Source organism: Mustela nigripes, chromosome 2 (assembly GCF_022355385.1).
Source record: "Mustela nigripes isolate SB6536 chromosome 2, MUSNIG.SB6536, whole genome shotgun sequence".
In the NCBI taxonomy this organism is placed as follows: Eukaryota; Metazoa; Chordata; class Mammalia; order Carnivora; family Mustelidae; genus Mustela; species Mustela nigripes.
This window is the reverse complement of record NC_081558.1, coordinates 210,626,377-210,653,030: the sequence shown is the minus strand read 5'-3', so window position 1 is coordinate 210,653,030 and position 26,654 is coordinate 210,626,377. Positions and strand designations below refer to the sequence as shown.

Here is a 26,654-nt window from a genome sequence, read left to right as displayed (position 1 = left end):
TTCCTTCCTTCCTCCCATCCGTCCATCCTTCCTTCCTCCCATCCGTCCATCCGTCCGTCCATCCATCCATCCATCCATCCATCCATCCATCAATAAATAAATAAATAAAATTGTTTTAAAAAAAGATGAACCATTTGACTTGTTTACCAAATGACTATATGATCCAACAATTCCACTTCCGAGCCCATGTACAAAAGCACTGAGACTCAAACAGGTATTTGCACACCTGTGTTCACAAAAGCACTATTCACAATAGCCAAAAGGTGAAAACAACCCAAACGTCAATGAATGGAGCAATAAAATGTGGTCTCCACAAACAGCCGAGTGTTCCTCAGCAGGAAGGAGGAAGGAAATCCTGAGGCACACGACCATATGGATGAATCTCGAAGACACCGCAGGCAGCGCAGTAAGCCAGACACAAAAGGACACACACTGTATGATTCCACTTACACGAAGTCCCTGGAGTCATCAAAGGGACAGACCCAGAAAGCGGAACAGGGGGAGGGGACCAGGGGATGGGGAGCCTGTGTTTAATGGGAACGGTCTCAGTTTTGGATGGCGGTGCTGGTTGAAAGACAAGGAAAACACACTGAACGCCATGGAACAGTACACTCGTAAACAGTTAAAATGGTAAATTTTATGTGTATTTTATCACCCAGAAAGAAAAAAGAAATGAATGCTGTGTTTTACCCAACTGGTCCTGCAGCTGAGCTGCAAGAACCATGAATCCTTCCTTGAGTGACGCTTGTTGGAAACAAACTGAAAACTCTTTCCTCACCAGAGAACAAAGGGACTCCTTTTGATAAATCCTGAAGGGACCCAGGGACTGGGTCCAGCCTCTCCTGAGTGTGAGGTTTTGGTGTTTTTGTTTTGTTTTCGTTTTTAAGAGAGAGAATATTTGTGGGGAGCCTGGGTGGCTCAGTGGGTTAAGCCTCCGCCTTCAGCTCAGGTCATGATCTCAGGTCCTCGGATCGAGCCCCGCAACGGGCTCTCCGCTCAGCGGGGAGCCTGCTTCCCTCTCTCTCTCTCTGCCTGCCTCTCTGCCTGCTTTTTGATTTCTTTCTCTCTGTCAAATAAATAAATAAATAAAATATTAAAAAAAAAAAAGAGCAAGAGAATACTTGTAAGTGAGCAAGGGTGGGAGAGGGAGGGGAAGGGATAGAGGGAAAGGGACAGAGAGAGAGAGAGAATCCCAAGCGGACTCTACGCTCAACGCAGGGCTCCATCTTACCACCCTAAGATCACAACCTGAGCTGAAACCAAGAGTCCAATGCTTAACTGACTCAGCCACCTGGGTACCCCTGAGTGTGTCTTTAACCCCTAATTAGCAAAATAGCCACATTAATGGAGTCCACCTTCTAGCACTTAAAAACTCCTGATTTCCTCTTTACCCGCTTCTGGCAGTTTGAAAGCTGCCGAGACTGGGACCCCGGTGTGGGTCAGGGAGGGCCACCCTGACGCTGCCTTGCTCTTGCCAGCCTCTATCCAGGCAGTGTGCTCCTCTAGCAGGAAAAGCCCAGTATTTCCAGGGAAGTTTCATTGTTTGGGTTGTGTTTTTCTTGGAAACCAGAAACCCGAGTAGGCTTAACGGACACATTGAGAGATACAGATATAAAAATATAGTGTATTTTTACATTACATATACAACACATGTGATAAATATGGCATAAAAAATGATGTATACTTAAAAAAAAAAGATGAGAAATGTTCTTCAGCTACAGAATAAATACTTCAAGGAAACTCGTAAATCTGGAAGGAAAAAATGGCCATGTTTTCGAAATCACTTTGAAAAATGCTAAACAGGAAGGAAAAGCAGAAATAAACCTTTCTTCTTTTCCTCAAGAATGAAACTCTTTCAAAAGCATTCCTTCAGGGACGCCTGGGTGGCTCAGTTGGTTGGACGACTGCCTTCGGCTCAGGTCGCGATCCTGGAGTCCCGGGATCGAGTCCCGCATCGGGCTCCCAGCTCCACGGGGAGTCTGCTTCTCCCTCTCACCTTCTCCTCGTTCATGCTCTCTCTCACTGTCTCTCTCTCAAGTAAATAAATAAAATCTTTAAAAAAAAAAAAAAAGCATTCCTTCAGCTAATACAAGATATAATAGTTGGGACCTTGTTGTATGCATCGGCTCAGCAAGCTGACCTGAAAATAAAAAAAAAATCTATAAAACCCAAGTTTGAAAAAGAAAGGTCTGAACCACATCCGAGCTTGGTTAATAGAGACCAGAAGTGTCTCGCTTTGCCCCATCTACGATAATGTCTGCGCTGCACTTTGTTTTCCTCTGACATCACGCTATCTGACAGGACTGAGCATGACGCAGACTGGTTCTGTATGAAAAACAGCGTTAAAAATTCCAAAAGAGTAGGCCACAGACGCAGAAAGTACTTTAATACACTTAAAAAATGTTTAAAGAGACATTTAACAATACGGGAAGGGGGTGAGTTATATTTGATCTTAAAAAGTTCCCAGAAGACATCGCCCAAACCTGCTCTTCCCGGTGAGAACACTGACGTCCAGATGCTCGTCTATAAGGAGACACAAGCGAGCCCGTTCAAAAGCCGGCCCTGCATCAAGCAAATGGTAAAATACCAGCAGGCTTTCCTTCTGGAAGGTGCTCATCTTTAAAAGGCCGTTCATTTCATGCCACAAAACCGAGCCGTACTGTGAGTAAGGCTGGCCAGGTGACACAAGCTTGAACGCTCATTAAATACTTGCCAAGGGACACCAACGGTGCCCTTCAGACAGAAGGAACACAGGACAGACGCTGAGGAATAACCAACTGCCGGGACTTCCCACACGAAAGTAGGCCGAGTCCTGAAGGCGGAGATGGTGAAGAGCGTCATGTCCTACCTGCGACGGCAGTGACTCAGCCACCGTGCCAGCCGGGGAGGAGGACGGGGACGGCGAGAGACAGAAGCAACAGGCGAACAGGCACGACAGGGAGTTGGGATTTCACAGAGAACCCACGAAGTTCGCTTCTTTTTAACTGGGGGAATGACACCTGTACAACCCTTCTGGAAAAGAGAGCTTCCTTCCTAACACGGTCCCCGACGGAAACACGGCTGTGTGGCACTGACAAGTCAGCAGACCGCCGAGGGCACACCTGCCGAGCAGTGACCCCGGGGGGTTGTCACCGCGTCTTACAACAAGCACATCCCACGACCTCAGCTTGCAGCAGAGCTGCTGGCAGGGCGCCGTGTTCTCGGCTTCACCCGACCTTCCACACAAGGTAGATGCATCAGAATACATGTTCTGGTCTTAAAGATGTCTCACAATTAATTTTATTCCTTTTGGATCCGTTCTATCTCGCTGCCGGAGCCAATACTAACTCACAGTTTCTGAGCAAACACCACGCTGCCTGCCAGGAGCCCCACTGAAGGCTGAGCACACACACTGCAGGAGGATGGCAGCCCCAGGCCAGGACAGGGCGGCGACAGCAGGCCAACCCGGGGCTGCCACTGACCAGGAATCCACAAGCCCGGGGCTGACACCTCGGTGGGACAGTCTGGGAAGCTCATTTTTCTCAGCTGAACCAGAGCTGGTTTTGCTATGGAGGAACGTGTTGCTGGTCAAACTTATGACAAAGCAAAGTGGGGGCAGGGGACATGTGACAGCCCAGTCTGGGAATGAGCTGACCTGTGGCCCAGTCGGGGCACCACCGTTCCTCAGCTGTCCAGCCTGTCACAGGTTTCCTGAGCAAGGGGACTTGGTCATTCAGGCGAGACTCGAAAGGAGCTGAAACACCGGGGTATTCACGCCATTCCCACTTGCCCAGGGCATCCGGATGCACAAGGAACGCATGTGTCTGTATGCGTGTGACACGAACACTGGGTCCAGGCTCTCGGTCAAGAGGACTTGGGAATCTCCACGCCGGGTCAGAAAACTTCTTAAAACACGACGGGGGTGCCTCAGTGACTCAACTGGTTAAGCACCCAACTCTCCATTTCAGCTCAAGAACTCAGGGCTGTGGGATGGAGCCCTGCTCTGGGTGTGGAGCCTGCTTGAGATTCTTTCTCCCTCCCTCCAGAAACAAAAAGCCCGAAACAAACCACCACAGAGCATTGCTGCCTCATAGAAGGCAGCGGCAACACACATGTCCAAAGACTGTTCTTTATTTTTCCTTGTGGATTTATTACAACATCTATTGTAGAAACCACTCCCTCTCACCACCAACAGCAATTCTCCCTATCTTCCCACACAGAAACTTTAGACGGCCGGCTGTAGGACCTTCCAGGCTTCCAGACTTCTGTCGCGTTCTTTTCCCGCCGCAGTGCAGGTCCCGGGCCCCCTCCCAGCCACGCACCTGCACGTGGGCGTGCAGCGCGGCCGTCTGAGCTGAACACCTTACGCTCAACCAGAAAGCCTCAAGGAGGCTTCCCTCAGCATCCTCCCCAGTAAAAAGGTTGAGCAGCACCAACTTCGGAGGATTATAGGTTTGAGAGACAATGAGTAACAAGCTCGTAACTGGGGCTCACGAAAGGGCATCGTTCCTTGGGGACTATGAGCCAAGAGGCTGGGACGACGGACGGCGGGGAGGAGGTCATGGCAGCGGAGCTCGACAGCGAACCACATAAAAGGAAATGGACATGTGCGGCAGACAGGCCCTGCGGGACCAAACACGGACACGTGCGTGATGCAGAGAATACTAAGATACTTAAGAATTTGTAACCGCAAACCAGAAGATCTCATAAAAGTAAGCATATCATTAAGATACTAAATGACTTGCTGTCTGGACACACCTTCTTTTCTGCCCCCCCCCCTTTTTTTTTAAGATTTTTATTTATTTATTTGACAGAGAGAGAGATCCCAAGTAGGCAGAGAGGCAGGCAGAGAGAGAGGAGGAAGCAGGTTCCAGACGGAGCAGAGAGCCCAATGCGGGGCTCGATCCCAGGACCCTGAGATCATGACCTGAGCCGAAGGCAGAGGCTTAACCCACTGAGCCACCCAGGCGCCCCTTCTTTTCTGCTTCTTAAATGTATTTTAACCCACATACAAACGATATATTTAACAAACAAACCAAAAGCCTATTATATGGAAACCAACTTGTTAAAGTTGGAGCCAGAAAAGCCACAAGAACATCTTGGGGAAAGAGTCTCATTACAAATCCCAAACAGGCTTCAGTCCCGAAAGTTCTACGGGTAGAACTCAATATTCTTTAGAATTCACACCCAGAAGAACAGAACTGGCACACTCAAATGAGACGAAATGTTATCTCCTCCTGCCAGAGCAGGTTTCCCGAGCTCTCCGGAACGGCACTTCCCAATCCTTGGTGTTGAAGCAAAGTGGGTCCAGAAGGGCTGTGTGCAGCTTGGGGACACCCTCCCCGAGCGCTCTGGTTCTGCCAGCGCACAGAGCCTCAGGCATGCACTGGGAGCTGGGATCACGGGACCTGCGCAGGCAGCAAGGGTAATTCAGAGTCAGGCTTGGGAAGAGCGAACACACGTCTCCAACCCGCTCTGCCTGTTCGCTCTCATCTGAATCCGACCTGTGGTTCTCCTCCTCCACGGTTCCCTTTGCTTCCCCGGCCCTGATGAGATAAGCTACCTGGACAGAAGCAGGCAGCAGTTAAAGAACCATGATGGGAGGAAGAAGGCTGCTGACAAGGTACCCAGGAACTGAGGCAGGAAAGCCTGGCTCGCTCAGATCTGTTCAGGCCCCAGCGGGTTCCGCTCTCCAGAACCCAACAGCTCTAAAATGGCCCGGAGCACCCAAAACCAAGAGGCTGAACACACGGCTGGCATAGAGCAGGCGTTGAAGGAACACTACCTCCTCAGAAACACAACGGGGCTTGTGCAGTGAGGACGAAACCAGGGCGCGGAGACAAAATCCTTGCCGTTTCTCTGTCCGCGCCTTACCTCCAGCCAGAACCACGCCAAAGCAGGTGGTGAGGTTACCGACCAGCATGGCACATGCCGCATCTTTTAAGGACAAACACCTTTACTGTTGAGAAACAAGTGTGTCTGCTTCTGCCCACAGAGGAAACGGGTTCCCGTGGGTTAAGGATGGTCTGACGTTGTGGACTCAGTTACCAGGCATCGGGCAATAAAGCACAGCACATCCAGCTACACAAATCGAAATGAGGAAATGTATCACCTCACAACCAAAAGTCTAGAGCAGTGGTTCTCAGAATGTGGCAGTTCTGCCTCTGGGGGACACTGGACAATGTCTGGAGGCACTACAGTGGGGGTTGGGGGTGGGACATGCTATTGGCATAAAGCAGACAAAGGCCAAGAGGCTGATGAACATCCTAGAAGGCACAGGACAGGACTCCCTGCCCCATCACTGAAGGTCAACAGTGCCGAGGTCAAGCGACTGGTGTGGGGAAGCACAGTCCTGTATTTTGCTGATTCAAGGGCTCAGTGACATCCTAAAAGGACAAGCCTTTGTGTGCTTACATGCTCCTCGTGGTGAGCTGACTTCTCCTCGGCCTTTTCTTGCTGTGGCCTCAGACGTCTGCTGTACATCAGGCATTACACGCTCCCACGATTAAAGAGAGGAACAAAAAAGTCAAGTGTTTGTTCGTTTCCTGTCTCTCTGTATTAGAGGAAACCCTTTCCAGAAGTTAGCTGGCCACATCTCATAGGTCAGGGAAGGTCAATGCCCATGTCTGAGTCAAAACCTGCCAAGGAAAACAGAATTCCTGGGAAGAAGTCCGAGAACAGTAACTTACTGCTGAGGCTGGGAGATGGGCGCTCCCCGTGGGGTGCTTTACCACCTGATCCCTAAGACGGAACTGAGAAGGCAGAGGGTGAACAGTGGGGTAGACAACCAGCACGTGCGGCTCAAGCTCAGAAGTGGTGAGCCTGAACGTGACCCTCTCACCTTCTCTTATCCCACAACATCTGCATTATCGTACCTTCCAGCAGATTTATTTCCAAGGCCCATCTCAGGCACTGGGACAATCAGTTTGAGTAACATCATCACCAAAAGCACGTGAATAAAATGTTAAGGCAGAAACATGTGGCTTTGAGAAAAACAATTCAAGGGGCGCCTGGTGGCTCAGTCATTAAGCGTCTGCCTTTGGCTCAGGTCATGATCCCAGGGTCCTGGGATGGAGCCCCACATCGGGCTCTCTGCTCCGCGGGAAGCCTGCTTCTCCCTCTCCCACTCACCCTGCTTGTGTTTCCTCTCTCACTGTGTCTCTCTCTGTCAAATAAATAATATTTTAAAAAGAACAAAACAACAACAAAAAAACAATTCAACAACCTACGGACCGATAAGGTAATGAAATGGCATACTTTCTGGCCATATAATGGTAAGAAGTTGTTTAAGGTAGTAAATAAAGACTAAACCGATGTTTCAGGGGACAGCAATCCGATGGGCCTGCGGGGCTGAGACAATCAAGAGACAGGAGGGGCCCCCATAAAATCCACGCACACCACGTGGGGGTAGGGACTGCAACGTCCACCCGAATCATGATCCCCGCCTCTGTGGCAGAGGTGGGGGCCGGGCCCTGGCTCCTCCGCCACAGAATATTCTTCTCCCTTGAAGACATGCCTGGAGGAAATGTGTGCCATTAAGATCTATGCACGCTCCTATATGCTCTCCCCGCTTCTTGTGGAACAGAACGGCAGCGAACAGAGCAACTCTGGAAGCCATGTGTTAAAAATGGCAGAGTCCCAGGCTTGAGTCTCCAGAATAACCATGGGGAAGAGAGCTGCCCAATCTGGAACACCAGGCTGAACAGAGAGAGGAGTGAGCAACTTCTACCTTATTGGTGGCCCTGAGTTTGTGGACGGCTTTGTTATAGCAGCTGACTTTACTGTAACTAATACACTGCAAGTATCATCATTATTTAATGCCATTCCAGAAAATGCTAGCAAAATACCAGGGGAAAAAAACCACACAAATTCAGTATATTGATTGATGATACCTATGCTTGTCTAGCCACAGAACTCAAAACCATCAGCTGAAAAAAAACTTAGAAATAAATTCACGAAGATGGCTAGTTTCCAGACTCTGTAAATTAATCATTTTGTCCACATCAACAACAAGTTCAAACACAGAGTGGGAAATAAACCCATTCACAGCAGCAAAATACATATACAGAATGTACAGAGAGTCGAAGAGGGAGAGGGAAAAGCAGGATCCGTATTGAGCCCAATGTGGGGCTCAATCCCAGGACCCTAAGATCGTGACCTCAGCCAAAGACTGATGCTTACCCCATTGAGCCGCCCAAGCACCCCTCTAATCTGCAGTCATTTAAATGGGAAATGCAAAAGCCACAAGAAGCTACTACTACACTCACACTAAAATGGTTAAAATAGAGACTGCCCATGCCGAGTGTAGGCATGAATATGGGATAACTAGAGTTCCCGTACACTGCTGGAGGGTTATAAAATGACACAACCACTTTGGAAAACGATCTGCCAGTTTTTTAAGAAGTATGTATCTATCTACTGGAAGCAACCCAAAATGTCCATTAATAGGAAAATGGACAAATAAGTAGAATATACCCATGGCTTCCTACTCAGCAGTAAAAAGGAATGAACGATCCATCTACACATCAGCCTGGCTGACTCTCCGACTGGTGTTGCCAAGGGACTGATGCCAGACCAGGAAGTAAAGGGTAGATACTGTATGATTCTGTTTATATAAAATTTTAGAAAATGCAAACTAGCAGATTAGCAGCTGCCTGGAGATGGGGCAGAGAGGGAGGGGACGGGATTTCTGGGGGTGACAGATACATGCCCATGATCTTCGACGGGTGTTGGTTTCACAAGTATATACAAACATCAAAACTCATCAAATTATACACTTTAAGTATATGTAGTTTACTGCATGTCTGCAAAGCTGTTTAAAAAAAAAATTTAAAGACCATTTAAAAAAGATAAATGAGGTAGATGGGTGATGGATATTGGGGAGGGTATGTACTATGGTGAGTGCTATGAATTGTGTTAAGACTAATGATTCAGATCTGTACCCCTGAAACAAATAACATATTATACATTTAAATAAATAAATAAAAATTTAAAAAGATAAATAAATCGGAATGCCTATCTTTGGCTCGCATACAAGCTTGAATACAGGCGTTCATATTCAATCAGCTGTCCTTTTTTGAAAAATAGCAAAGTTTAACTTAATTCCTTCTGTATTAGTTTGCTGGAGCTGTTGTAACAAAATGTCACAGACTAGGTGGCTCCGACATCAGAATTTATTTCTTACAGCTCAGGAGGCTAGAAATCCAAGATCAAGGTGCTAACTAACTCAGTTCTCTGCCTGGTTTGTGGACGGCCACCTTCTTGCTGTGTAAAAACATGGAGGAGAAACATCTCTCCAACTTTCCCTCTTTTTTATAAGGCCACCAATCTACTGCGTTAGGGCCCCACCCCAATGAATGACTTCCTTCAATCTTAATTACTTCCTGAAGATGTATCTCCAGATATAGGCACACTGAGGCTTAGACCTCTAACATACAAGTTTGGTAGGGTTGGGGGAGACATAATTCAGTCCATAGTACCTTCCTTAGCACGGCCTGATGTGAAATTTCTAATTTCATAACTTCTGGACAGAATATATAAAACGTAAGCAGACAACAAGCTCTTTCGTTATCCATAAACTCGATTCTGCTAGACGAGCTTTTTCTTCCCCAACATGAGCTTTTGCCATTAGATTCCCAGTAGAACAATTCACCTGCCCAAATCTGGACTATTTCTACCCCTCCAGCAGATCTCAAAGTTCAGCAAAAATGTCCTCTGTTCACATGTAAAACATATACATTACCCTCGCTATAAACTACTGAAAGCATACCAGTCTCCTGATTTCAGCAGAGAAATGTTCTTTCAAAGGACCATGTCAGCCTTACGCAGACATGTCTGAGCGGCTCAGAGCGAGGCAGCGCCCACAAGCCCGAATCAGCAACACCCTCGCTGATCCTAAGCTCCTCCGGAGAACGTGGGACAGGGCAAGAAGCAATAATGCCACCTGAGCCCTAACGCATCACCTACCAAGAGGAGGAGGATAAACAGCAGCAAAGGACTTAACAGCCCCTGCCACAGTAGGACGGGGAGTTCCCTCTGACTTTCTATTAGCTACGTCTGCTAACTCCCAGTGCCAAGAATATCAGCGCACTGCCAGAAGCAAATGGGCCTGGTGCTTACCACTATCCTGCAAAGAACCAGTTCTACTTTGCTGACACATGAAGAATCAGTAATTGCCACAGACAACCTTCCAATCTGGTCCCTCCCAGAAGGCATTCAGGACACATCTAACATCACACTAACCTGACCGCTTCTACCCTCGGGGTCACTGCCACAGGCAGCAGCAGATGGCTAGAAAACGACTAAAACAATTGCCCCAAACTGAGGTACCACGCTCTCACAGGCGTCTGCTCACAGTGAGGTGACAAGAAGGAACCAGGCGTCACATAGGCTCAGAACCACAATGTGAAAACAGTGAAGGCTGAGAGGGGCTCAGGTCCTGCCCCACATCACTGGCTAGAGGGAGTCTGGTCCAGGGGATCAGGAGCAGTGATTTAAACTGTATCTCGGGGCGCCTGGTGGCTCAGTGGGTTAAAGCCTCTGCCATCGGCTCAGGTCACGATCTCAGGGTCCTGGGATCGAGCCCTGCATCCGGCTCTCTGCTCGGCGGGGACCCTGCTTCCTCCTCTCTCTCTCTCTGCCTACTTGTGATCTCTATTAAATAAAATAAATAAAATCTTTAAAAAAAACCAAAACTACATCTCAATGAGTAAGTAAAATTAATCGCATCTCAATAGAAAGAGGAAGAGGTTGGGGAGGAGGACACAGAGAGACGCATGGGAAAGGCCAACTGGAAGGACAATACCCTCCCCCCAAAAAGATGCCCCATAACAAAGCCCCTACAAGAAAGCTGGTGCAGACCTTGTGAGGTGAAGTCAGATGGGACACGAATCATCGGTGTTACGGGCTGAATGTTTGTGTCCTACAGTACATTGGAACTGGGAAGTGGGATCGGGAGGTAACTGGGTCATGAGGGTGGAGCCCTCAGGATGGGATTAGTGCCCTTATAAAAGGGACCTCACCGTGCTCCCTGGCCCCTTCCTGGCCCCTTCCGCCACATGAGGACATAATGAAAGGACGGCCATCTGTGATCCAGGAAGCAGCCCACAAAGACCCTGAATCTGCCGGTGCCCTGATCTTGACCCCAAGGCTCCAGAACTGTGAGCGAGGAAGGCCTGCTGTTCTGCATCTGGTCCGGGGTACTCTGTTACAGCAGTTCGCACAGACCGAGACAGTCAGAAAGTTCTTGGCACACATCAAATCACCACACAAGCCAGAACGGAGTTCTTCACAATACTGCAGGGCAGTAAGTACAAGATCAAAGAAGTAATGCTCTACCATTCCATAAGGGGTGTGATGGAAAACCATCTGGGATTCCATCAGAAATGAGCTTTTTGAAAAAACTGGAGAGACAATCTGCACTTCATTGTCAGACCCTGCTACAGGCTAAATCGTGTCCCTCAAATTCCTGTGTTGAAGCCCTCACCCCTAGCACCTTACAATGTGACCGTATTTGGAGACCAGGCCCTTGGAAAGGCAATGAAGATAAAATGTCACAGTCTAGGTGATAGGACAAAGGGAGAAGGCGGCCACCTATAAGGCAAGGTGAGAGGCCTCAGAAGAGTCTGCCGGGACCTTAATCTGGGACTTCCAACCTCCGGAACTGTGTGGAAGTTAATTTCTGTTAAGTCACGTGTGTGGGATTTTGCTGACAGCTTAGCCAAATAATACAGACCTCAGATTAAAGAGGCTTTATCTGAATACTATCTAATACAGAAAAGTAGCTGATTAGGGACAGGGTAAACATCAGGATCCAGCTCAGACTCATTAGCTTTTCAAGTAGAAGAGTCCTGACGTGGAAGCTGTAGACCAGAACAGTTCACCTGGTCTCCTATCTCCAGCCCATTCTTCCAGAAATAACACAGCGCTAACTCTGAAATGCCATGAGAAGGCTCTGCGTTAACAAGGAGGTGGTGTCCTTAAGTGCTAAGACTTGAGAAGCTAAAACTAACAATACCCAGCACCTCCTATTTCTCTTGCTATTCATGTCACCTGCTTTCGTCACTTCATGAAACAGCACGGTGCTAAAAAGCAGCAGCCAAAAAAGGTGATTCGTTTAAGACCATTATGACATTTTTTAAAAAGGAGTTTCAGGGGTGCCTGAGTAGCTCAGTGGGTTAAGCTTCTGCCTTTGGCTTGGGTCATGATCTCAGGGTCCTGGGATTGAGCCCCCCGCATTGGGCTCCGCCCCCCCCTCCACCTGCCTCTCTGGCTGCTTGTGATCTGTCAAATAATAATAAAATCTTTAAAAAAAAATAAAAATAAAAAGGAGTTTTAAAGATAAGGTTTTGTTTTTCTGTTTTTAAGAATTTTATTTATTTATTTGAGAAAAAGCACGGGCAGAGGGGAGGAGCAGAGGGAGAAGCAGGCTCCCCACTGAGTGGGGGTTGGGGGAGGTTGATCTCAGGATGCTCGGATCATGACCTGAGCCGGAGGCAGATGCTTAACTGACAGAGCCACCCAGGCGCCCCAAAGATAAGGTTTTTAAATGCACAGAGCTCATTCATTTCTACTATCCTCTGTTTCCATAATCAAAGTTGTAACCCAGGCTTGGCAAGTGGTTGGGTTCATCAGGACTCAACATATATTTGTTAATCAAAATTTATCTAAAAATAATCAGCAGAAGATGATGGCTTGAAGTCTCAGATAAACAATTAAGCAAAAATTACCCCATTCAGGGGCGCCTGGGTGGCTCGGTGGGTTAAGCTTCTGCCTTCGGCTTGGGTCATGATCCCAGGGTCCTGGGATCAAGCCCCACATTGGGCTCTCTGCTAGGCAGGGAGCCTACATTCCACCCCCACCCCCCACCCCTGCCCTGCCTGCCTCTCTGCCTACTTGTGATCTCTGTCAAAATAAAAAATAAAATTTAAAAAAAAAAAATCTTAAAAAAAAAATTACCCTGTTCATGTTGCTATACCTGAAATCCATAAAAAGTAAACTTTTCTCCAATATATAAAATTCTGAAGAAGATACCGAAAGTTTAAAAACTGATACAATTAGAACTCATAGATAGTCTGACAAACCAAGACCTCTTGGAGCTCAGTTTTCTCATTTGCCAAGAGTTGAGCTAGATGAGCCTTCTGTTCTGTCTACAGTTAATGTTTTATAGCCAACAACCACCTACCTTAATTAAAAAGCATCTTGACCTAACCTTATTATTAACCTACAGTATTGTTTCTATTTGCAGTATAAAGATCTTTTACTAATTCATCACTAATCTACTCACTTGAATTTCCGTGTACACGTAGGAGTCTAGGAAACCGGACCACTGCCGAGGACTTAGCCTCCTTATTCACATCAACTCTCACTGTGTTCATGCACACAGAAGCTGTGAGTCTCTCAGGAGTGAAGTAACTGCTGACACTGACACGGGGCTCACTCCACCCAGCACCTTCCCAAATCCTCGGCCCCAGGACCTCCGATATGGCTGCACAAGCTGTCCACTGCCACCGCAGCAGGCTCACTGCCCCCGCATCAGCCAGAGGGAATCTTCCAGCAGGGAGGCCGCCGGCACCTTGCTCAACGACTCCTCCTCTCTTGCGGAACAGGAGCGTGTGACCTGCCCTGGCTCCCTCTCCTCCCTGCTCCCTTATCACCCCTCCAGCCCAGCCACACCCGCCCCCTACTGTACCTTGGACACAGGCCCATGCCCCAGATGGTCTCCCCACCAGCTCGCTCACTGCATCCAGGCCTCTGCTCAAATCTCAAATGACACGTTATCAGAGCCATCTCCGTCTGAACTAAACACCACCTTCTTCCTCCCTACCCTATTTCCCTGGCCCGCTTTATTCTTCCTCAGCGTTCTGCACCTGATGTCACATATTTATTGTCTGTCTTCTGCCAACAAAGCCTTATGAAAGTTGTGTTCAGTGTCACATCCCCAGCCCCTCGGTGTTCAATATGTCTTGGTCTCACCACTGGATCAGTCTGCCAGGCTGTGGTAGCGTGTGCCAGCGGCACCACACGCTGGGCGGTGTAAACAACAGAAACGGGTTGTCTCTCAGTTCTGGAGGCCGGAAGTCCGAGATCAAGGAGTCAGCTGGTTGGCTCCTTCTGAGGACTTAAGGGGGAATTCGCTCCAGACTGCTCTTCTTACTTCCGGCAGTGTGCTGGCAATCTCTCGTGTTCCTAGCCTTATAATCACATTGGCTAGGTCTCTGCCTTCATCTTCACATGGTGTTGTCCCTCTATGCATGTCTGTGTCTGTGTCCAGACTGCCCCCTTTCGGAAGGACTCCAGTCAGAGTGCAGCACGGCCCACCCTGACGACTTCACTTTAATTCGATGAGCTCTGTAAAAACCCAATCTCTAAATAAGGTGACACTCTGAGACACTGGGGGTTAGGACATCAACATATTTGGGGGGGGGGCACCTGGGTGGCTTAGTGCGTTAAGCGTCTGTCTGCCTTTGGCTTGGGTCATGACCTCAGGGTCCTGGGATCGAGCCCTGGATCTGGCTCTCTGCTCAAAAGGAGCCTGCTGCCCCCCTCTCTGCCTGCTGCTGTGCCTACTTGTGATCTGTCAAATAAATAAATAAAATCTTTAAAAAACACCATATTTTTTTTGAAAGACACAATTCAACCTGTAACAACCACCTAGTAGCCATGAGACATCGGGCAAGTTAATAAACCTTCATTGGTAAAATGAGTTTTAGTAGTTCACTGCAACTGCTTCATGTGGATAATGAAGACAGTGCCCCGACATCAGAAAGGTGTATCCCTGCCCCCATATGTGAGCCACGCAGATAGTGACCTGAATAAAGCCCCAGAGCATGGGCTTGGAGCTCTCTCTGCACTTGCTGGCTCTCACCTTGCAGAAGTCGCTTAGTCTAAGACCAATCTCCAGATATGTTATATTATAAAATAATGCACATCAAGTTCTTAGCACATGGTATGCTCTCTAGGAATGTCAGCTGTCATAGGCAGGGCTGAGGCAAAGATGGACAGTGTCACCTCATCCCACTAAATGTCTTGCAAATTTTTTTTTTTTTTTTTTTTTTTTTTGTTTTTAAGATTTTATTTATTTATTTGACAGAGAGAAATCACAAGTAGATGGAGAGGCAGGCAGAGAGAGAGGGAAGCAGGCGCTCCGCTGAGCAGAGAGCCCGACGCGGGACTCGATCCCAGGACTCTGAGATCATGACCTGAGCCGAAGGCAGCGGCTTAACCCACTGAGCCACCCAGGTGCCCGTCTTGCAAATTTTTTTATTCATCACTTAATCATACATAGAAACAGAAAACAGGAAGCTCCAGCACAGAAAACATAGTAGTAGCATTACACAGAATTGGGTACCCACCATAATAAAAAGTTGTCTTTATAAACTTTTATTCAATATCACTCATAACCAACTGCCTACAGACATCAGATGGGGACATCGACCAGACACCTCACACTAGCCTGTCCCAAAGTGAACCTCTGGTCTCCCTGCCCGCCCCATGGAGCGGGCTCCTCCCTGGGCTTCCCCCCATTGCATCTTGTGGCTTCTGGGCGAAGACCTGTGAGTCCCACTTGCCTCCTCTTTTTCTCTTGTATCCCAAGTCCAATCCATGAACAAACTGTTATATCTTCAAAGTATATTCAAAATCGAAGCCCTTCTCCTATGGCCCACCTATGTTACCGCAACAGCTCCTAAATGGTTGCCCTGTTTCTGCCTTGCCTGACCCCACCCATTCTCTACCCGCTACAGAGAAGCTGGCACCTGCTCTAGCATACCAAGACAGGCCATGCTGCCGGCTCAGCTGCTCTCCAGGGTACCTCCCCCTTGACTCAGGGGCCACTGTGAGACTCCAGTTTTGTAGGACCTATGAGATTGGATGCCCTCTCCTCTATGGCCTTGTGTCCTATACTCGCCCCATCCCTTGCTTGCTTTGTGACCTGACCGGCCTCAGACACACCAGATCCCCTCTACTCGGTCAAAAGGTGCCTTCTCAGCAAGGTCTCCCATAAAGACCCTTTTCATATGCATCCTCAACACTCACCATCCCCTTCCTTCAATGCTATCTACCCTCCTGTATATTTTGTTTATCTTCCAGCTTTCCCCTGGTCCCCATGTGGGCAGGGTCTTGTTGCTTTTGCTCTCTTCTGTGCCCTGATGCCTAGGACAGATACTAACACATTGTAGGGACTCACATAGCTACTGAATGCACGAATAGCTAATGCTTTTAAAGCTCCTCCAAGAAGAGTTCATCTGTACTTGATAACCAGCATTTTTTTAAAAGATTTTATTTACTATCTGACAGAGACACAGCGAGAGAGGGAACATAAAAAGGGCAAGTGGGAGACGGAGAAGCAGGCTTTCCTCTGAGCAGGGAGCCCAATGCAGGGCTCGGCTCGATCCCAGGACCCTAGGATCATGACCTGAGCTGAAGGCAGAAGCTTAATGACTGAGCCACCCAGGCGCCCGATAACCTGCATTTTAAAAGGTGGGTTAAGATGATTAAACATTTTAGGAAGTTTTTCAGGCATATCGAAAGTGGGCTTGTTTAACAGAATACCTCATGGATTGCACTGACCAAGTTTATTATTTTAGCTAGCTCAAAATGTGTATGTTCCTAAATAAATCGAAGACGTCCAGTGTTCATGGACTTGGAAGACAATACTGTTCACATAGCAATACTCTCCCAAGTGATCCACAGAGTCGCTGCAATCCCTATGAAAATCCCACCTGGCTTGCTGGGAGAAACTGACAAGCGGATCCTAAAATGCATATGGAATTTCAAGGCACCCAGAATAGCCACAACAATCCAGCACAATAAAGTTGGAACAAAGTGATTTCCCTATTTCAAAACTTATTACAAAGCTACATAATCAAAATGTGTGGGGCTGGCCTAAGGAAAGATAGATCAATGGAAAAGAAACGGAAGTCCAGAAATAAGCCATCTACTTATGGCCAACTGATTTTCAACAAGGGTTCCCAGGCCCTTGGGAAGAGCAAGCTCTCCAACAGGTGGTGCTGGGACAACTGGATTTCCTGCAAAAGGTTACACTCAGAGCCTCACTTCACACCATGCATACATGTTAGCTCAAAATGGTTCAAACGCCTGAATGTAGGAGCTAAGACTATAAAACTCTCCGAAGAAAATATAGGGGCAAATCTTCATGATCTTGCATTTGGCAATGGTTTCTTGGATATGACACCAAAAGCACAAGCAACAGAAGAAAAAGTAGGTAGCTTGGGACTCCATCAAAATTAAAAACTTCTTTGGAGGGCGCCTGGGTGGCTCAGTAGGTTAAGCCGCTGCCTTCGGCTCAGGTCATGATCTCAGGGTCCTGGGATCGAGTCCCGCATCGGGCTCTCTGCTCAGCAGGGAGCCTGCTTCCTCCTCTCTCTCTCTGCCTGCCTCTCTGCCTACTTGTGTTCTCTCTGTGTCAAATAAATAAATAAAATCTTTAAAAAAAAAAAAAAAAAAAAAAACTTCTTTGGAGCCTGGGTGGCTCAGACAGTTAAACATCTTTTATCTCAGCTCAGATCTTAATCTCAGGATCATGAGTTCAAGTCCCGTATTGGGCTCCACGCTGGGTGTGGAGCCTACTTAAAGAAAAAAAAAGAAACAGAAACAGAAATTTAAAACTTTTGCATAAAGGGCGCCATCAAAAAGGTAAAAAGACAACCTAAGAATGGGAAACAAAAATTTGCAAACCATATATCCAGTAAAGGGCTAGTAACCAGAATACGTAGAGAACTCTTACAAATCAACAACAAAAAGACAAACAACCCAGTTTAAAAAATGGGCAAAGTATTTTTTTTTTAAAGATTTTATTTATTTATATGACAGAGAGAGAGATCATAAGTAGGCAAAAAGGCAGGCAGAGCGAGAGGGGAGGGGAAGCAGGCTCCCCACTGAGCAGAGAACCTGATGCGGGGCTCGATCCCAGGAATCTGGGATCATGGCCTGAGCCGAAGGCAGGGGCTTAACCCACTAAGCCACCCAGATGCTCCAAAAATGGGCAAAGTATTTGAATAGAAATTCTCCAAAGAAGATATCCAGATGGCCAATAAGCCCATGAAAAGATATCCAAATTATAAGTCACTAGGGAAATGTAAATCAGAACCACAATGAGACAGCATCACGACAGCTATCATCAAGATAAAAAAAAAAAATTGTGAAGGGTTAGTGAGACTATGAAGAAATGGAAATTCTCGTTCATTGCTGGTGGCACAAGAAGCAGCGGAGCCTCTGAGGAAGCAGGCTGGCAGTTCCTCAAGAAGCTAAACACAGAATTAACATGTGACTCTGTAATTCCACTTCTAGGTCTATACCCCCAAAGCAGTGTAGACAGGTGTACGCAAACTTATACACCAATGTTCACAACAGCACTAGTCACAACCAGCCAGAAGGCAGAAACCCAGATGTCCGTCAACAGATGACTGGATAAATAAAATGTGGCGTATCCACATAACAGAGTATTATTCAGCTGTAAAAACTGATAGAGCACTGATACACGCTACAACATGGAGGAACCACGAAACACTCTAAGTGAAAGAAGCCAGACACAGAAAGATACTGTGCGTGTGCATGTATATGAAATGTCCAGACACAGAAAGTCGATGCGTGGTTGCCAGGGCCTGGGCAGGGGGAGATCAGAGGGTTTCCGATTGGGTTGGTGAAAATGCTCTGGACTACATGGTGGTGATGGTTGCTCCACATTGCGAATGCAGGAAAAGCCAGGTGACCATACACTCGGAAATGGTTAAATGACAAGTTCTAGGTTTTGTGGGATTTTACCTCAACAACAAAAATAACAAGCACACGCCCTCCCAAAGTAAGCATGCTATTTTTAGATGCCAGGAGAGTCAAGTACTAAATGAAACACTGAAACACCCAGAAGAACCTGAGTCATCCCTTGGTCTTCCATGAGTTACCCCTCAGCATTCAAATGGCCAAAAAAGTAGACCAAAGAAGAAAAAGTCATAAAAGTCCTAAGTACTAAGAAGTACATGAAAGATAATTCATCCTTGGGGCACCTGGGTGGTTCAGCCTCTCTTGACTTCGGCTCAGGTCATGATCTCAGGGTCCTGGGATCGAGCCCTGCATTGGGCTCCAAGCTCCGTGGGGGATTCTGCTTGGGATTCTCTCTCTCCCTCTACCTCTGCACCTCCCTCCACTTCCTCTCTCTCAAATAAAGAAAATCTTTAAAAATAAATAAATAAATAAATAAGATAATTCATCTTTGAATAACTGCTTGGTCAATTTTAAAGTTTATCTTATTTAGATGTAAATATAGTGGAGAAAAACACCGTTCAGCTATTCCATTGACTATATCTACAATATAATTCTACGCCCAGAAAAAAATGCAAAGCTGGAAAGAGGTAAATATACTGACTAGGTTAACAGCAGGCAACTGGAATTACAGAATTACAGGTAGATATTCTTATCAGCATTTTCTAATTGTTATAATCAGCATGTCATGTAATAATAAAAAGAATTCCTTGAGATAATAAAAAGACAGCTGTGTCCCCACCTCCAGGCAATCTAAATATTCTACACCCCACATACCTTGTTGAGCTTGCCCAGCGAAGATATAAGATCCGCCCATTCACTTGAGGACTCGAAATTTCTTAAAGCCTTTTCAATCACCGAGGCGTAATTTCTGTATCTGTAATCATTCAGGAGTTCCTGCTCTTCTGGATCCATCTTACATTCTCACAGTGGAGAAAGTATCTAAAAGCGAATCAAGAAAGAAATGAGGGAGCTACTCAAGGACCCCGAGCCTTCCTTCCAGCCCAGAGCTACAGAGGACACGTGTCCACAAACACTCCCATGCACAAACACACTCAGCGATGCAACTCAAATATTTAGCAAGGCTCCTGGGCCAGGCACTGTGGTAGATAAAAGATAAACAGTTCCGGTCCTCTTGGATTCTTATGGAGACAAATGGACAGAGCAGAAAAGCAGCAAAAATGCCAGGATTCCTCTTAACTGACCAAATTAATTCTAGGAGTGAAAAGTACAAAGCCGCTCACTAAATATTGTTGCCTGCTGGTAATTCCGAATGCAAGTGGCCCTTCCTGCAGTAGGGCATTTATAAAAGCTAAGGAAAAGGGGCGCCTGGGTGGCTCAGTGGGTTCAAGCCTCTGCCTTCCGCTCAGGTCATGATCTCAGGGTCCTGGGATCGAGCCCGGTATCGGGCTCTGTGCTCAGCGGGGAGCCTGCTTCCTCCTCTCTCTCTGCCTGCCTCACTGCCTACTTCTGATCTCTGTCTGTCAAATAAATAAAATTTAAAAAAAAAAAAAAAAAAGCTAAGGAAAAGCAGGTCAGTGCTAGTAATCAGAGCAACCTCTAGTGATCTAATCCTTTACAACTAGACTATGTCAGAGGATTGGGAATATTCTAGAAGAAAATCTGATAGGGAAGAAAGAAGTTTAAAAAAATAAGGATGTAAGAATGCACTGTCTGACATCAGTGTTGCCAGAAATCCACCAGGTGCCTGTTCAGTAACTAAGCTCCAATCCCCCATAAATCCCCGCCAGCCAGCCACTGGGCTGACAGTTTCATGCCTCCTCCAAGGTAGAGCCTGGACGTGGGGTGGCGACGTCAAGGCCAAAGCAATCACCACTTTATTCTTCTTGCCCTTGTATATTCTTTGACGGATTCTTTTGGTTTTTTCCTGTGGCTAGATGCATTCATTATGTATGAACCACCACTGCAGCTATTATAAAGCCTAAGACCAATACAGTCTCATCCAGGCGCCAACAGCAACCATTTCCTCTTTTTATCTCCAATGTGACAAAAGGAAACAAAGAACAGCACGGAATGCTGCACTCATTTGACTTCATGAAACTATCTGTCATTTAATATGTGACGATGGACGCAATACGAGTGCATGCTTATGTCGAGTTTTGTTTTTATTCCCTTAAAAACAAAACAAAAAAATCTGTAGGTCAACCTACTAGTTTATTCAAACAATAACAACTGTGAAATAGTCCACAAGATATGGAAATGTTCAACGGTTCCCTTGGTCTGGCACCAAGTTCCATACTTTGGCATTTTCTCAAAAGGGAGGCCTTGGGGCTCTGACTTGCCCTCCTTTAGTCGTCATCTGATTAAGATCTACTCGAAGCGTGGCAGGCATCTACCCTGAAATTCCGTGTCCCCTTCTCCATACTAAGGGAACCCAAATTTTGCTCAAGGTAGTGCTAACAGCCCTCCACCTCCCTTGCAGCTGGGTGGCCACACACAGCTCTAGGCAACAAGAGGTCAGTAGAAGCTGGTGGTGGGGCCTCCAGGAAAGTGGTTTGAAAGGAGGTAGACTCCTCTGACCTGGCCCATTACTCCTGCCCATCTTTCTGCCTGGAACAAAGGTTTGATGTTGGAGGTGAAGCCACGTGTGGCAAGCAAGAGGAAACAGCCAAACTCGGTGCGTGACTTTTGTGGATAAGTGGGAAGACAGAGCGGCTGAGGCCACAGATGACTTTAAGAAGGCACCATGTCAACCCTGAACTTGATGTTTTCTGCACAGAAGAGCTGATCTAAGTCACTGTGCAATCAGGTTTCCTGCTACTCACAACCAAACACAATCCTGATTGACATACGAAGCTAATATTTCACTAGTACATAGTCTGAAAAGACAATAAAATACAGAGCAACATGGTATCATTAAACACACTGAGAATGCAGTAGTTAGCTAACCAAGTTGCATGTCATCGGGCAGAATGGCAAACACATCATAGATGAAAGAAACTGAACTGTAGGTACAATGAATCTCTCATTTATTGAATCTTTCATTTATTGGCCATGGTGAATTTCTAAGAATCCCACGGTATCTGCTACTTCACTTTCTGGTCATTCTGGGCCCAGTCCGATCTGCCCGAGGCCACCACAAATTTCAAGTTTCCAGTGTCAATGGACTTTTTACCTAGGACTATGCAGCAGACCATTCCCTCCTTCCCGAAACTGCCTCCTCTCAGCCCGTACCCTCCCCTGGCCCTGCCAGCCCTGTGCCGGCGTCACCTCTCCTCTGCTCCTCCTCCTCTGCAGGCTAGTCCTCCTCCACCCTGTTTCCAGACATTGCGACTCCCCGGCACCACGCTGTGTCCTCCTTCTATCCTTGGTCATCTCCCCATTCCTACAACTCGCAGATACCATCTTTCTGCTAATGACCCACCGATTTATAATGCCTGCCCAAATCTCCCCCTCTGAGGTCCGGATTCACGCAAATACCTACTTGCCTCATTTGCCCAGATGTGGCATAGGTGTCTCAAACTTTCGTCCCAAACAAACAAACAAACAAACATCCCAAACTTTCGTCAACAAAATAAGGTCTAGCCATATAAGGACCCAAGTACTGATGTATGCGACAGTAAGGGTGAACCTGGGTAATACATAACATAGCGGAAGAAGCCACACAAGAGGCCACACACTGTATGATTCCATGCACATGACATGTCCAGGACAGGTGAATCTGTAGAGACGGCAAGTAGATTCGCAGCCGCCTAGGGAAGGGAGGAGTAACAAGGAAGAACTGCGAATGGGCACAGGAACCTTCCTGGGGTAATTAAAATGTGCTAAAGCTGAATCATGGCAATGGTCGCACAACTCCATAAATATACTAAAAATCACTGAATTGTAGGTTGAAATCAATTTACAGACTTATGGTCTATAAATTACACCTCAGGAGGCACCTGGGGGGCTCAGTCAGTTAAGCGTCTACCTTCAGCTAGAGTCATGATTCCAGGGTCCTGGGATGGAGCCCAATGTTAGACTCCCTGCTCAGCAGAGAGCCGGCTTCTCCCTCTCCCTCTGCCCCTCCCGCACTCTGGCTCATGCTCCCTCTCTCTCCCTATTGAATAAAGATCTTTTATAAAAATTACACCTCAGTAAAGTTGTTTTTTAAAAAACCCTATAGTCTTGATTCTACCTGCTCAGTGCTCCTTCTCCAGTCTTCCTTCATTCAGAAAGTAGCCCCACCATTCTTGGGACCTTTGACATCACCCTGGACTCTTCCTTCTCTTCCCTTGCCTCACTCAACCCAAGTCCTGCTTTTCTTCTTCTAAAACACGTGTGGACTCAGTTGCTCTCCATCTCCGCCACACCACTGTGCGAGCGTCCCCCGCCAGCTTCTGTTGCTTCTCCTTCGCTCTCGCCCCTCTCCAGTGCATTTTCACAGAGCAGTCCAAGAAGACTCTTAAAACATAAATCACAGCACATCCCCACCATGTTGGACTCATCCCATTACGCTTACAATAATCCAAACTTCCCCACCCCATGGCCTACAAGGCTCCAGCTACTTTTCCCTCCGAGGCACTCCCTTGTCCTAAAACGGATTCAGTCTATCACAGAGCCTTTGCACATGCTGCGGCTCTCTGGGAAAATATACTGTACTATGTGTATGATCGTACACAATAAGATACCCACTGGTTCCTGGGAAGGCCTCTTTTTCTGAAATAATAGCCTTTATACTTTTTTAAAAAAGATTTATTTATTTTTAGAGACAGAGAGAGCATGTGTGCCAGCAAGAGGAGGGGCAGAGGGACAAGGAGAGAATTCTCCAGCAGACTCTGCACTGAGCGCAGAGCCCGACTCAGGGCTCCATCCCACGACCCTGAGATCATGACCTGAGCCAAAATCAAGAGTTGGTCGCTTAACCAGCTGAGCCACCCAGGCACTCTTAGCCTTCCCACCTTCTAAAAATATTAAAGGATGGCAATGAAAGATGTCAACTTATTTTCCCTGTAAGATGTTACTACATCCAAATAGTCCATAATTTACAACATCTCTGAACCACTGCAAAACTCCATGCACAGTCTTCGTCATATCTAAGCACTGGGCAAAGAAACAGGAAAAAAAAAAAAAACAGGGTTCCACTTTCATTGTTCATAACATAATACAAGAGGAAATACCTAAACACATGATTTCAATTTCAGGTGACACACACAATGACAGAAAGTGTCCTGAGTTCACACTGGCAAAAGGAAAAAAGACAGAGGAAGCCCAACTACCAGCAGACGAGAGTGCTCAGACTCAAAGTCTGGGCAGCTAGTTAGTACGAAGAGAGCCTTGGGGCACCTGGGTGGCTCAGTTGGTGGGGCGTCTGCCTTTGCCTCAGGTCATGATCTCGGCGTCTGGGCTTGAGCCCCATAAGGGACTCCCAGCTCAGCGGATCTCCCTCTACCTCTGCAGCTCTCTTGCTGGCATGTGCTCTCTTTCTCATTCTCTCTCAAATAAATAAATAAATATTAAAAAACAAAACAAAACAAAACAAAAAACCAAGAGAGAGAGCCTTCATCTGCCGTAGTTTGTAATTAGGAGCTGGGGTGGCAAAAAGGCACCACTGCATGGCAAGGAAGGTGTTGGCCAGGTCAGAGCAGGTAACTGGAGCAGTTCAATGTTATGGTTGGCTACACGAAGAAAATACTATTTGTTTAACTAAAAGCACAGATGAGAAGTTTATAAGTAATAATTCAAGCAAGCTCCTTTATTTCAAAATATGAGGCATTCAATCCTATACTACTAGGCAAGTCTTCCGGGTGGGCTTGGTAAATACAACATTATGCCTGCATTTATCTTTCGCAACACACAAGAATCTTATGGCATGGGTATTATCTTGAGGCTGATCAAGAAGGGTATATTGGGGGGGCGCCTGGGTGGCTCAGTGGGTTAAGCCGCTGCCTTCAGCTTAGGTCACGATCCCAGGGTCCTGGGATCGAGTCCCACATCGGGCTCTCTGCTCGGCGGGGAGCCTGCTTCTTCCTCTCTCTCTTTCAGCCTGCCTCTCTGCCTACTTGTGATCTCTGTCTGTCAAATAAATAAATAAAATCTTTTTTTTAAAAAAAAAAAGAAGGGTATATTGGGAATCAGGCCTCCCCTCCCAAAATTGCCCAGGGCCCTCCAAAACCAACCAGCAGAGTTAGGAATCCAGCTCAGGTTAGCACAATGGCACAGAGCCTTTTACTATATTATCTACAGGTAAAATGAACAGTTCAGCCACTAAATAGCTCTTCCGAAAACGCTCTTGCAACCTATCCTGAATACCCTTCCTGTGAGAGGCTCAGCTCAGCAGAACCGATAGAGTTCCACAGCCTACTAACAATTCCATACACAAAGGAGTAATCATATCTGCTCCAGTATATTTGAGCAGATATACCCGCCTTAAAATGGAAAATGCCAGTAAGACATCTTCCATCTCATCCGTTCTCAATTTCTTAGAAAAACAAGCTTGGGCGAAAAATCAACTGCCAGATCAGAAGGAAGTCGATCGTAAAGATGTTTATACGAAGGAACACGTGAATTAGATGAAAACAGAGTGAAAAATCACAAACAGCCGCCCTCTCACCAGCAAGAACATTAGATAATGACATAGCCAAAAGCACGGAAACTCTTCTGCCATTGGTTTAATCAACTCTGGGGCACATTATTTTGAATCTGGTCTTTCAGAGTGGTAATTAAATTGCAGTGGAAACATTTTAAGACACTAACGAGAACAGGCGTTGGGGGGTGGGGGGGACGGGAAGGCCTCCATCACCTTACCAAAAAACCCTTACAGAGGTTTCTCCAAATACAGAGCGACTGTCGCAAGGTTCGGGAAACACCTGCGGGTAACAGTCTCCATCAGCAGCCGCCCTACGAGTTGCTAAAGACCCATCCACCCGGCAGCAGGCGGCGATCCTGCAGACGCCCCGACCGGGCGGGGAGGGCGCGCGCACTGCGGCTCCCATCCCTTCTCCTGGGGACAGTCTGGGAGACTCTAGGGTCTTCCCTTAACGGGAAAGCCGTCGGTTTACAAACGTTTCTGTCCCTAGCCCCCCGCCGGGACCAGGACAGCGCAGGCAAACAAAGGCGCGGCTTGCCGTCGTCCGCCGGCGGAGGGGAGGGGAGGGGAGGGCGGGCGGTGACCCACCTGACCTCCACCTGCCCGAACGCAGGCCGCGCGGGGCTGGCGAGGGCTCGGCCGCACTTCCTCTGCCGCTGGGGTCCGAGGGGACCCCGCCCTGCCCCCCCGGGCTGCCCCTCGGGGGTCCCGGGCCGGAGCCCACGCCCACGCGCGGCCTCGCCGGGGCCGTCCCCGCACTGCAGCAGTGCCCGCCGCGGGCCCGGGCCGCGGTCGGGGCGCCCCCCCACCCCCGCCCCGGGACCGCCCCCACGGCGCCGCTCGAACCCTGCGCACCCTGGGGAGGACGCCCGCGCCGCCTCGTCGCTCCCGGGCCCGCGGGAGGAGACGCCCCGGCTGCCCCTGGCTTCGCCCGGCGGCCGAGGGCGCGGGTGCGGCTTACCCGCGACAGCAGCGTCCCTTGTCGGCGGGCGCGCCCACGTGCGGCGCGGAGGAAGCGGCCGGGCCGTGGCAGGTAGAGCGAGCGGCCGCTGCGGCTCAGCCGGGAACCGGCACCGCGTAGGAAGCGCCGCGCCCGAGCCCGAGCGGCCGCGGCCCCAGGCTGAGGGGCGGGATCGTGAGGAGGGCCCTCGGCGTGGGGGGCGGGGCGGGGCCGGACGGGGCGGGGTCAGGGCGGGCCCTCAGCGCACGGGGGCGGGATCAAGGGAGAACCCTCGGCGCGGGGGCAGGGCCAGGAGGCGGGCCTTTGACCCAGGGGGCGGGATCAGGAGGCGGTACTTCAGAGCGCGGGGGGCGGGCCCTGGACGACGGCTCTGGGGCTTGGGGCTCTAATCCCGAGTCCTCCACAGCT

At 48.1% G+C, this 26,654-nt stretch overlaps 1 protein-coding gene across 5 annotated transcripts in view; it reads right to left on the bottom strand.

Annotated features, from left to right (window-relative positions):
- The window catches only part of DOP1B (DOP1 leucine zipper like protein B), a 108,350-nt gene extending 81,959 nt beyond the window's left edge, over positions 1-26,391 (bottom strand). For 4 of the 5 annotated variants that reach the window (XR_009402602.1, XM_059392321.1, XM_059392324.1 and 1 more), the window contains exons 1-2: positions 26,247-26,391; positions 19,534-19,698 (exon numbers count right to left, since the gene is read on the bottom strand). Coding sequence is in view for 4 of the 5 variants with exons in the window: in XM_059392321.1 (XP_059248304.1) it covers positions 19,534-19,671 (138 nt within the window). In the remaining variant the exon portion in view is untranslated. Of the gene's footprint in view, positions 1-19,533; positions 19,699-26,140; positions 26,169-26,246 lie in introns of those variants that run through there. The other variant, XM_059392322.1, reaches the window with a different exon arrangement.
- Between the last annotated feature and the right edge of the window lie 263 nt (positions 26,392-26,654).